Source organism: Callospermophilus lateralis, chromosome 10, assembly GCF_048772815.1.
Source record: "Callospermophilus lateralis isolate mCalLat2 chromosome 10, mCalLat2.hap1, whole genome shotgun sequence".
In the NCBI taxonomy this organism is placed as follows: domain Eukaryota; kingdom Metazoa; phylum Chordata; class Mammalia; order Rodentia; family Sciuridae; genus Callospermophilus; species Callospermophilus lateralis.
The window spans coordinates 67,994,876-68,008,006 of NC_135314.1; the positions used below are offsets into that span (position 1 = coordinate 67,994,876).

Sequence of the window (13,131 nt, forward strand, 5' to 3'; positions counted from 1 at the left end):
TTCTGGGGTAATCTCCTGTAACACTGATTAATTTCTCTTCCTTCTTCCCTCCCTCCCTTCCTTCCTTTTCTTATCTTTCTCTCTCACCCATTCCCCCCCCCCCCTTTCAGGACTGAGACCAGGAGTGCTCTATCACTAAACTACATCTCCAGACATTTTAAATTTTTAATTTGAGGCAGGGTCTTGCTAAGTTGCCCAGGCTGGACTTGAACTTATGATCCTTTTGCCTCAGTCTCCCAAGTAGTTGTGATTATAGTTGTATGCCTCTGTGCCCTGCAACACTGATGATTTTCTTTTATCCATATTCTCTTTACTCTCCTTTTGCCACTGTTTTTAGCTCTTGAACTTCTATAAGTGGTTCTTTGATTTTCTTATTTTTCTCTTCTATTTTCTGTCTTTCATAGTTTTGTTTTCTGGGAGATTTTTAAACATTTATTTTCCAATTCTTTCATAAATTTCTTTTATAATTATATTTTTAATTTCTAAAAGGTCTTTTTTTATTCTCTCAATAATCTTTTTTCCAAAGATATCTGGTTCTTATTTCATGGATACAGTATTTTTCTTTTAGCATTGAAGATTTTAAGAATTTTTTTTTTAAATCAAAATTGTCGTCCTCCTCTTACAGTTTCTATTTCCACTGAGTTGCTTAGTTTTTATTCGTTGACCTGGTTTCTGTTTATCATATTAGAGGCTTTTCTTAGATGGCTGTTATTCCTAAACATTTAAAAAAGTAGACCAACAAAATGCTGATTGAGCTGGGCATGGGAGTTTCAGTGATATGATTTAAACAGGTTGTTTTATTGGGGAATTCTTGATGTCATTTTCTTTAGGTCTTTCCTTCTGAGCTGGTCCAATTTCTAAGAGAAGACTCTTGCAGTCTTCTGCCTGGAGGCTTAGCTGCCAGCCTTCTGGCGGCAGATGAGACAAGATGCTGAGGTTTTTGGCATCCAGCATGTACACTTTGACTCAGTCCCTTAAATCTCAATAGGCTTCCCCTAACAACTCTGTGTCTTCTCATCCAGAAACACATTGTTCCAGTCTTCAGAGAGTGAGCATCCAGGGGCTCTGGGGTTTGGAGGAACTATTGCCAGATGGGGATCTAGATGCTGCTTCTGGCTTTCATGCCATCAATCTGAATTGTAAATCAGGCTGACTCTTCTCTTTTCTGGCAAGGGCTGTGGATTGTATTTCTTGGTATGCTGTCATCTGCTTTTCCATTTCTAAAGTGCTGATACTATTATTTCCTCTGCCATTCCATCCATCTTTCAAAAGGGCATGGAGTTGGCCTCCATCTGTCCGCACATTCCACAAGTATACAAATTTGTTATCTGTCTCTTCTTTATAAAACTGAAATATGGGAGGAAAATAAACTTTTAACTTTGTATTTTATGATTTGTTTGAATAGTAGAGTAAACTAGGATCAGACAAAAAGATGGTGGGTCTTGTGAATTTAATAATAAGTCAATGTGGGCTGGGGATGTGGCTCAAGTGGTAGCGCGCTCACCTGGCATGCGCAGGGCACTGGGTTCAGTCCTCAGCACCACATTAAAAAAAATAAAATAAAATAAAGATGTTGTGTCCACCAAAAACTGGAAAATAAATATTAAAAAATTTTCTCTCTCTCTCTCTCTCTTAAAAAAAAAAAATCTCTGTGTGTGTGTGTGTGTGTGTGTGTGTGTTTGTTTTTTTGTTTGTTTTTTAACAGGTTGTAGTTCCAATGCCTTCATGGCTGACAAGAACCAGAGAATCTGTCACAGATGATCCACAAAAATTCTCAACAGAATTGTCTATAATTTATAAATACTCCCCATTTAAAAATGAAGCTGAATTAATGCAGCAATTTGATGTGATCTATGGAAAATGTGGTAAGATCATCAGAATTCTGAAATTTGATGAAAGTTTTTGTTTTAGTGTCTTATGAAAGTCACTCTATATATGTTTTTATGTTAATAACCTCACGTGAATTCTCACATGGGGGCAGCCATTCATTTTAGCCATATGAATTTTGTCTTAAGAGAATTGAAACAAGAATTGCTGTAAATCCCTGGCACGAAGAGGAAGGTTCATTGTGCTTGTGGAACTTTGTGAAACTGAAGGAGAAGAGGATGAGGCAGGCCATGACCCAGTCCTTGTACTATGCAGCAGAGTTATTTGTTATTTGCACCATGTAGCCGAGATGCTTATTACAACATCTGAGATTATGAATTTCAAGGCTGATAAGACTTACAAATTTATAAAACAATGAATCTATGCTTCTGTGGCAGAGAGTTAGCAAGAGCTTTGTTGATATTCTTTTCCAGGATTTTCAGATTTTCCCTCATTCTCTCCATATCCTCCAACTTTCTGCTCAACAGAATGTACCATCTTTGCTGATGTTTCCAGTGCCAGTCTTTTCCAGATTCCCATATTTCTCATACCTTGCTTTAAAGAAAACTGTGAAACTCTTCAATTTATGTATTGTTTATGGTGAAATTTTATTAAAATTATTTCAGACTTGATTTGCTTTACCTCAAAAATTTCTCCTCCATTCTGTGGCATTTTGTTTAAAAAATGATGTTTTAAATCACTTCTTTCTCTTTGTCACAGCGGAAAAATAGTGACAATTAACTTGGTATTCTTTTTATTAATATATACACAATATATTTTAAGAACAGTGATTCATTTCCAATTGTGAAATACAAATATTAATGAAGAGTTTCTTATTATTTGAATACTTTCTCAAGTGCTTTCTAAAAATTAAGTTATTTTATTCTTAGAACAACTATATGTGGTAGGTCCCTCATGATCTCCTTTATATCGAAAAATTACATTTAGAGATAATAAGAAATTTACCTGAGATTATGGTACTGGTAAATGGTTGACTCAGTATTTAGACACAGGCAGTTAAGCTTCAAAGTCCACATTCTTAGCCACCATACTCTTTTTATTTCTACCAACAAAAAGTATGATTAGCTTTCTTTTAAAATTTTTCCAACAGCTTGGTTTGTCAGGGATCCAACTTTGTAAATGATTTGGACTTCTTTGATATAAAAAGTTACTTAGAGCAGGGGTCAGCAAACTGTGGTGACATACCTGTTTCTCTAAATAAATAGAATACAACTACACTCATTCAGTTATGTCTTCTCTGTGGCTGCTTTCATGCTACAGTGGCAGAATAGGAGTTATGAGTAGATGTGACAGAGACCATATGGCCTGTAAAGCCTAAAATATTTACTGTCTGTCTCTTTGCAGAAAAAGTTTGCCAATACCAGCAATAGAGTCTAAAAGCAACACTTTGTACAAATTTAAAAACTCGCCTTTGTTCTCTTATGCATTGATTTCAAGCTCACCAATGAGAGCTTCACTTATAATACAAACTTGGCTCAACTTCCTAACACTTTTCATAATGCAAATTATGATGAGTGCTAAAGTTTGAAAGACTTATAATGAATTGAATTAGTAATAAGAAACACCATATTATAGCAACTCAACATTCTTTGGCAGAGAGTAGAGTTTGCTATAAGATATGAATTTTGGAACACAGTCAAATATATTATTTATCAAAGTGCAAAAGGAAGCTTGGTTACAGCATATTTAATTATTCCAAGGATGAGATGGTAGCACAATACCTAGCATTTAGTATGTTTAAAATACTGGCAAGTCAAACATCTCCTTTTTCTCCTTTTTTTTTTTTAACTAGGTACTTTGCTGGTTATTTATAACTTGAAGCTGCTGCTTAGTGGAGAACCAGAATTGGATGTTAAAACTGACAAAGAAGATATACTGATGGCTGGGGCTGATGAGGAGTGAGTAATGTGTGTGTCTGGAGAATGTCTTTCCAACAGTGGCAGTGAGCTACAGTTAGGAGACTTTGCATCCGGGTTCCAGGTCTGAGGCCCCTGGGCCTTACAACTGGCACATAAATTTTACACAAATTATAGAAATAAGTGGGCTAGACCAGGTTCCAAAACCATGTCTAAGTTTCAAGTGATCTTAAGGCTTCTCAAGAAATAAAGGATCTTGGGCTTCATCAAGACCTACCGAGTAAGAATATCCAGAAAGCAAGCTTAGAAATCAATACTTTTTAGATATTCCCCAAGTGATTCAGAGATATCAGTGTGTTTGAGGATTACCAGGTTATAAGACTTCTGAAGTTCTGTAATACCATAACTCCCCCTTTTATTTCTTATTTTTATTGGTTATTCTAGTTATACATGACAATAGAGTCTATTTTGATATAATTATACAAGCATGGAGTGTATCTTTTTCTAATTAGGACCACAGTCTTATGGATGTACATAATGGTATATTCTCTGTGGTGTATTCATATATGAACATAGGAAAGTTATGTCAGATTCATTCCACTGTCCTATTCCTATTCCACCTCCCTTTCCTTCATTTCTCTTTGTCTAATTCACTGAACTTCTGTTCTTTTTTTTAAAATTAACAAAATTATCTTAGAGTAGTTTCGATTTGCATTTCTCTAATTGCTAGTGATTATGAACATTTTTTCATATATTTGTTGATTGATTGTAGATCCTCATCTGAGAAGTGTCTGTTCAGTTCCATGACCCATTTGTTGATTGGGTTATTTGTGTTTTTTTTTTTTTTTGGTGCTTAGCTTTTTGATTTCTTTATATACCCTAGAGATTAGTGCTCTATCTGATGTGTGAAGGGTAAAGATTTGCTCCCAAGATGTAGGCTCTCTGTTCACCTCACAAATTGTTTCTTTTGCTGAGAAAAAAACTTTTTAGTTTGAGTTCATCCCATTTATTGATTTTTTTATTTTAATTCTTGCACCAAAGGAGTCTTATTAAGGAAGTTGGGGCCTAGCCCCACATGATGGAGATTAGGGCCTACTTTTCCTTCTATTAGATGCAGAGTCTCTGGTTTAATTCCTAGGTTCCTGATCCACTTTGAGTTGAATTTTGTGCATGGTGAGAGATAGGGTTTAATTTCATTTTGTTGCCTATGGATTTTCAGTTTTTCTAGCAAAGTTTGTTGAAGAGGCTATCTTTTCTCCAATGCATGTTTTTTTTGTGCCTTTGTCTAATATAATTCTAGTTTTGTGGATTAATCTATGTCTTTTATTCTGTACCATTGGTCTACCAGTCTGTTTTCGTGGCAGTAACATGCTGTTTTTGTTACTATTGCTCTGTAGTATACTTTAAGGTCTGGTATAGTGATGCCACCTGCTTCACTCTTCCTGCTAAGGATTTCTTTAGCTATTCTGGGTCTCTTATTTTTCCAGATGAATTTCATGATTACTTTTTCTATTTCTATGAGGAATGTCATTGGGATTTTGATCAGAATTGCATTAAATTTGTATAGTGCTTTTGATAGTATGGTCATTTTGATAATATTAATTCTGCCTATCCAAGGGTAAGGTAGATCTTTCCATCTTCTAAGGTTTTCTTTGATTTCTTTCTTTAGAGTTCTGTAATTTTCATTATATAGATCTTTCATCTCTTTTGTTAAGTTGATTCCCAAGTATTTTATTTTATTTTGAGGCTATTGTAAATGGGGTAGTTTTCCTGGTTTCCCTTTCTGAGGATTTGTCACTGATATACAGAAATGCCTTTGATTTATGGGTATTAGTTTAATATCCTGCTACTTTGCTGTATTCATTTACTAGTTATAGAAGTTTACTGGTGGAACTTTTAGGGTCTTCTAGGTATAGAAATCATGTCATCAGCAAATAGTGCCAATTTGACTTCTTCTTTTCCTATGTGTTTTTCTTTAATTTCTTTCATCTAATTGCTCTGGCCAGTGTTTCAAGAACTATGTTAAATAGAAGTGATGAAAGAGGGCATCCTGTCTTGTTCCAGTTTTTAGAGGGAAGGCCTTCAATTTTTCTCCATTTAGAATGAGGTTTGCCTGGGGCTTAGCATAGATAGCCTTTATGATGTTGAGATAGGTTCCTGTTATCCCTAATTTTTCTAGTGTTTTGGACATAAAGGGGTGCTGTATTTTGTCAAATGCTGTTTCTGTGACTATTGAGATGATCATATGATTCTTATCTTTGAGTCTATTGATGTGATGAATTATTTTATTGATTTCTGTACGTTGAACTAGCCTTGCATTCCTGGGATGAATCCCACTTGATCATGGTGCATGATCTTTTTGATATATTTTTGTATTCGATTTTCCAGAATTTTATTGAGAATTTTTACATCTATGTTCATTAGAGATATTGGATGGAAGTTTTCTTATTTTGATGTATCTTTGCCTGGTTTTGGAATCAGGGTGATATTGGCCTCATAGAATGAGCTTGGAAGTGCTCCTTCTTTTTCTATTTTCTGAAATAAATTGAGGAGTATTGGTATCTGCTGAGATACAAATTGGTCTTCTTTAAAGGTCTTGTATAACTTGGCTGTGTATCCATCTGGTCCTGGGCTTTTTTTTGGTTGGTAGACTTCTGATAGTGTCTCCTGTTTTGTCACTTGATATTGATCTGTTTAAATTGTGTATATCATCTTGATTCAATTTTGGCAAATTATATGACTCTAGAAATTTGTTATTCTATGCCTTTGATATTTTCTACTTTATTGGAGTACAAGTTTTCAAAATAATTTCTAATTATTTTCTTATTTCTGTAGTGTCTGTTGTGATATTTCCTTTTTCATTATGTATGTTAGTAATTTGAGTTTTCTCTCTCCTTCTCTTTGTTATCATGGCTAAGGGTCTGTTAATTTTATTTTTTTCAAAGAACCAACTTTTTGTTCTGTCAGTTTTTTCAGTTGTTTCTTTTGTTTCCATTTCATTGATTTGAGCTCTGATTTTAATTATTTCCTGTCATCTACTGATTTTGTGTTGATTTGTTCTTTTTCTAGGGCTTTGAGATGTAATGTTAAGTCATTTATTTGTTGACTGTTTCTTCTTTTAAGGAATGAATTCTATACAATGAACTTTTCTCTTAGAATTGCTTTCATAGTGTCTCAGAGATTTCAATATGTTGTATTTGTGTTCTCATTCGCCTCTAAAATTTTTTTAATCTCCTCCTTGATGTCTTCTGTTCATTCAATAGCATATTTAGTCTCCAGGTGTTGGAGTAGCTTTTATTTCTTATTTTATCATTGATTTTTAATTTCATTCCATAATGATCTGATAGAATTCAGGGTAGTATCTCTACTTTTTTAATATTTGCTAAGAGTTGCTTTGTGGCATAATATATGGTCTGTTTTAGAGAAGGATCCATGTGCTGCTGAGAAGAAAGTGTATTCTCTCGTTCAAGGATGAAATATTCTATATATGTCAGTTAAAGTCTAAGTTATTGATTGTATTATTGAGTTCTATATTCTCTTTGTTCAGCTTTTATTTGAAAGATCTATCTAGTGATGAAAGAGGTGTGTTAAAGTCCCCTAAAATTATTGTGTTGTGGTCTATTTGACTCTTGAGATTGAGAAGAGTTTGTTTGATGAACATAGACGCTCCATTGTTTGGGGCATATATATTTATAATTGTGAAGTCTTGTTGGTGTATGGTTCCCTTGAGCAGATGTAATATCCATCTTTATCCTTTTGACTTTACTTTGAAGTCTACTTTATTTGATATGAGGATAGAAACCCCTGCTTGCTTCCACAGTCCATGTGAGTGGTATGATTTTTCCCAACCCTTCACCTTCAGTCTGTGGATGTCTTTTCCTATAAGATGAGTCTCTTGAAGGCAGCATATTGTTTGGTCTTTTTTTTTTTAAATCCAATCTTCTAGTCTATGTCTTTTGACTGCTGAGTTTAGGCCTTTAACATTCAGGGTTAGTATTGAGACATGATTTATATTCCCAGCCATTTTTGTTTAATTTTTGGTATTTAACCTGATTTAGTTTCTACTCTGATTAGGTTTTCCTTTAGTGTAATATCTCCCTCTGCTGATTTTCATCATTGTTTTTCATTTCCTCTTTGTGGAATATTTTGCAAGGATGTTTTGTAGTGCAGGCTTTCTAGTTGTAAATTCTTTTAACATTTGTTTATCATGGAAGGTTTTTATTTTATCATCGAGTCTAAAGCTTAGTTTTGCTGGATATAATCTTTTTTTTAAAAGAGAATTGGATTTTTAATTTTAATTTTAATTTTTATTATTAGTTGTTCAAAACATTACATAGCTCTTGACATATCATATTTCATACATTTGATTCAACTGGGTTATGAACTCCCATTTTTTCCCCTGTATACAGATTGCAGAATCATATCGGTTACACATCCACGTTTTTACATACTGCCATACTAGTGTCTGTTGTATTCTGCTGCCTTTCCTATCCTCTACTATCCCCCCTGCCCTCCCCTCCCCTCCCCTCCCATCTTCTCTCTTTACCCCATCTACTGTAATTTATTTCTCTCCCTTGTTTTTTTTCCCTTTCCTCTCACTTCCTCTTATATGTAATTTTGTATAACAGTGAGGGTCTCCTTCCATTTCCATGCAATTTCCCTTCTCTCTCCCTTTCCCTTCCACCTCTCGTCCCTGTTTAATGTTAATCTTCTTCTCATGCTCTTCCTCCGTGCTCTGTTCTTAGTTGCTCTCATTATATCAAAGAAAACATTTGGCATTTGTTTTTTAGGGACTGGCTAGCTTCACTTAGAATAATCTGCTCTAATGCCATCCATTTCCCTGCAAATGCCATGATTTTGTCATTTTTTAGTGCTGAGTAATACTCCATTGTGGATATAAGATTCTTGGTTGGCATCCATTTTCTTTCAGAACTTGATATATGTTGTTCCATGATTTCCTGGCTTTGAGGGTCTGGGTTGAAAAATCTACTGAGGTACAAATTGGTCTCCCCCTATATGTAATCTGATTCTTCTCTCTTGTGGCTTTTAAGATTCTATCCTTATTCTGTATGCTAGGCATTTTCATTATAATGTGCCTTGGTATAGATTTGTTATAATTTTGTACATTTGGTGTCCTGTAAGCCTCTTGTATTTGGTTTTCCAATTCATTCTTCATGCTTGGGAAATTTTCTGATATTATCTCATTGAAGAGATTGTTCATTCCTTTGATTTGAAACTTTGTGCCTTCCTCTATCCCAATAACTCTTAGATTTGGTATTTTGATGCTGTCCCATAATTTGTGGATGTTCTGTTCATGGTTTCTTCTATCTTCACTGTGTGATCAACTTTGTCTTCATTATCTGACTTTCTTGCAAGTGATCTAGTCTGTTGATTATGCTTTCTATTGAGTTTTTTATTTGGTTTATTGCATCTTTCATTTTGAGGATTTATGACTGTTTTTTTTTTTTTCAGAGTCTCTATCTCTCTCCTGAAGTAATCTTTTGCTACCTGTATTTGCTTTCTTATCTCTTTGTTGGAGTGATCAATTTTTGCCTGTATTTGCTAATTTAGTACATTCTTTAATTCACACATCATTTTAATTATGAACCTTCTGAACTCCTTCTCTGACATTTTATCAATCTCATTGTCTATGGGTTCTGTTATTATAGTGTCCTGGTTTGTTTGGAGCACTTTCCTCCCTTGTTTTTTCATGGTGTCTATGTGTAGTGTGTATCTGAGATATTACAGTTTCTACCCTACATTCTTGTAGTACTTGTGCAGATTGTCTGTACCTAACCTTGATGTTGGGTTTCCAGACCCTGCTGGTGTCCCTCAATGTATGCTACTGCATCTAAAGGTGGTGGCAGCAATAACTGAGGTAATTCGAGATAATAGTTGAGTGACCCCAGATGGAAGCAATGTCTTACAGAGATGGGGCTAAAAGAGTGGGCCTCACACTCTCTTTGGGATGCCTGCTCTGAGATGCACATGCTTCTGGGCCCTTTCTATTGTCAAAAAGTTAGGGACTACTGTGTGTGGAAGGCTGTGGTGGTGACTACAGTGTCCCAAGATGGAGGTGGTTTAGGGTTAGGCTCCAGGTGGGGAAGGGGGAAAACTCAGACCTACCCTGGACCTGTGGGTGGATCTGGGTCAGGCCTGGGCTCCCGTGGCAATTTGCTGTTCGGAAGCGGGAATCCTGTGCAGGAGGCTGGGCTCAAGTAGGTGCCTGCTAGTGGAGGGGATGGACCTGGGCCTGCTGTGAGCCTGGGTTCCTGCAGGCTGATATCTGAACTTCTATTCTTATACTTTCCCCATTATTGTGGGTTAGGTTCTGCATAGGAAAGAAAACATTTGACCTTTATTTTTTGAGGATTGGCTTATTTCACTTAGCACGAGAGTCTCCAACTCTATCCATTTACTGGCAAATGTCATAAGGTCATCTTTTAAGTAGATATGAAAACCTACAGTCCAAAATTTATTGTTCATTACAAATCATCAAAAACAGACATTAACTTGTATGAGAATTTATCGAGAAATTAAAAGGAATATGATCAAATGGAAATATTTTTATTTTGCCAGGATAGCCTTATGAACTTCCATTTGAAGTTTTCAAATAAACAGACGCGTTCATTCTTCTTGACTATTAGAGATCCATGGGAAACAGAAAGAGAAGGTCCTGAGGGGCCTTTATGACAAAGTTTGGAGAAAGAACCAAAGAGTGACAAGAGCCAGGTTTCTCATTAGAGACCAATTAACTTGTGTCTGCTGTTTCTTAATGTCAGACCTGTAGATACAGAAAAGATTTTAAAGGTAATTTAATTCTCCTCAATTTATTTTATATACCACTGTTTAATAGTAATGTAAGAGCTACAAATAGGAGTGACATACCTAATCTTAAATTTTCTAGTAACCACATTAGGTAAAAGGAAGCAAATGAGATTGATTTTTAATAATGAAACATTATTTCAATATGAAAAATATTAATGAGATCACTTAGGTTCTTTTTTTTCAGTCTCTGAATCCAGTGTGTGTTTTACTCATACAGTACACAGGAATTTGTACTAGCGTCCAGTAACCACTTATTACTATATTGGACAGTGGATCTTTAGACTGAGTTATTGAGAGACCCAAGTGAACAGACCAAATTACTAGACACCCTCTTTTCTTTTGCCTTTGAAGTGAAATGTGGAATGTCCCTTTGACAGATAATAAATGTTTGACAACACACCCTTGGATTATTGTTTCCACTTCATTCTGATGTATTTTTTCTCATATTCCAACATGTGGATTTCTGAATATACATAGATAGGATGTTTTTGTTCTTTTAGGAAAAAAATACATTCAACCTAATTTCTGTTGTAAAAATGCTGGGAACCCTGTTGCCCACAGTAAAATGCCAATTTCAGGAAGGAGGTTCAAAATTGTTACCGGCACCTCCATTACTGTCTTCTCCTATTCCCACTGCCACTGCCCTCTGCTGAACAGCTGGTTCCAAAACCAATATTTCATGCTATTAAAAAGCTTTGAAAACAAAGTCTCTAACAATTATCTGTCAGAGTGTCTTGGCATTTCAACACCAGTGTCAGAAAACAATGCACTATTAGAGGAATAATTTGACACAGCTAAGTTTTGAGGAAAGTTTTTGCTGTTTCTAGAGTAATAAATGAAGCCAGAATTTCTCAAGCTATTTAAGCAGTTAATAAGAAAAGAAAGAAAATGAATCACATCTATGACACATACAGTTTCACTCTGGGAAATTGACTGCTAGAATTTTTTTTTCAACAAAATTTTTCATCATTTAGTCACAAGAAAAGTCTTTCCAAGACAGGGATATGGTTTTGTGAGGAAGGATTGTTATAAATAGGAGACATAATTTCTGTAACAAGGATTCTGTACTTCGTGGCTCTGATGTGAGTACTTTCATGGGTCCAAGAAGCCACCGTAGCTTCTTCAGTGGTAGTAAAGCCACTCCTGTTTTCTCTGCTGTCTCCTGCCTGCTGCTCACAAGCACCTTTCAACTAAGAGTCTGCATATTTTAAATTTATTCACATATAGCAATTTGCTGCATACGGTTACCAATTATGGGCTGATCAGTTGTTTCTGACCCAACTCCTCCTCACTAAAGGACTAGCTAAAACATAGCTCTTAGGGCTAAAAGAGTAATTAGTTCTAATCCATTATGGGTCTTTTCCTTGGTCCTCCTCTGTTTATGGCTTCTGATATTTAAGCTTCTAATTAGGTGAAGTTTTCATATTCTCAGTTTTGAGAAGAGGTGGTGTGTAATATAACAAATCCTCTATATTCCTTTTTCTTGTTATCCTGTCTCCTGATAACCTCTGGGCAGGACTCTGAATCTGTCCAAAACAGATTTCCAACCTTGAAACTATAATTTTAAGGTTTGGTTGTAAATGGGGGTAGTACTGATGATTCTGTGAAAAAATTAAATTGTATAGAATTATAAAAATTAAAACTTTTTAAGCTCTTATTGTCCTCAGAGAACAAGTTTTTTGGGGTATTATTTACTTTCCTCCCATTTTTTTATTTATTGCAAAATCTGTGAAAAAATAATATTTTAAAAATTTTTAAAGAAAATGAATTCATGTGTCATAATTGATAATTAATTTTATTATTGCAGTCTAGTGTTTTCAAGTGCCATTTCTCATTTTTATTTTTTCACTTATGATTTGCTACTAAACTGTCTTTTAAATTATTACATAGTTTTGATAACTTGAATTTTGTAATAAAAAGCTACTCATAAAGTAGCTTTATAAATAGTCCTTTGAATTGATTTGCCATAATTTACATAACTATTCCTATATTTTGGGGTAGTAGCATTGGTCCTAATGCTTCCCATTCTTTGGATTATATTGAAATAAACATTCATACTGGTAGTTTTTATTTATTCCTTTGGATTATTCTCTTATGACAAATTTCCAGGTAGGAAACTACTACATCAAAGAGTCTAAATTTCACCTAGATCTTATGAATATTTGACATTGATTTTAAATATAGAAATCAAAATCCTTTATCATTCTGCTTTAGGCGAAGGCTCTAGCAGCAGTCATCAGTCAGTGGGAGGCAGAAAGAAGACAGTGTCTTCTTTCACAATGACAGTGACATTATGAAGATTTCCGTAGCGATGATGTTCAAGCACATAATCAGCTGTATTAAATAATTTGGCAATTATCACTCTCAAGATGACCCTGTTTACAATTAAAAATTTTAAAATCTCTTTGGGTAGATAACACTCAGAAGACTTTTAGAATGCAGCTGACACAGAAGTTTGCATTTTATGTGTGATATACTAAATTGGATTTTGAAACTGAGAATATGGTACCTGGACAAAGCCAGGGAATCACACATAGGTTCCAGGCTGCAGGTAGAAAAT

At 34.9% G+C, this 13,131-nt stretch overlaps 1 protein-coding gene across 1 annotated transcript in view; it reads left to right on the top strand.

The window, feature by feature from the left end:
* Morc1 (MORC family CW-type zinc finger 1) overlaps positions 1-13,131 on the top strand; it is a 153,862-nt gene that overhangs the window by 20,641 nt on the left and 120,090 nt on the right. The window contains exons 7-8 of the mRNA XM_077110339.1: positions 1,706-1,865; positions 3,680-3,785. Coding sequence (XP_076966454.1) covers positions 1,706-1,865; positions 3,680-3,785 — 266 coding nt within the window. The remainder of the gene's footprint in view (positions 1-1,705; positions 1,866-3,679; positions 3,786-13,131) is intronic.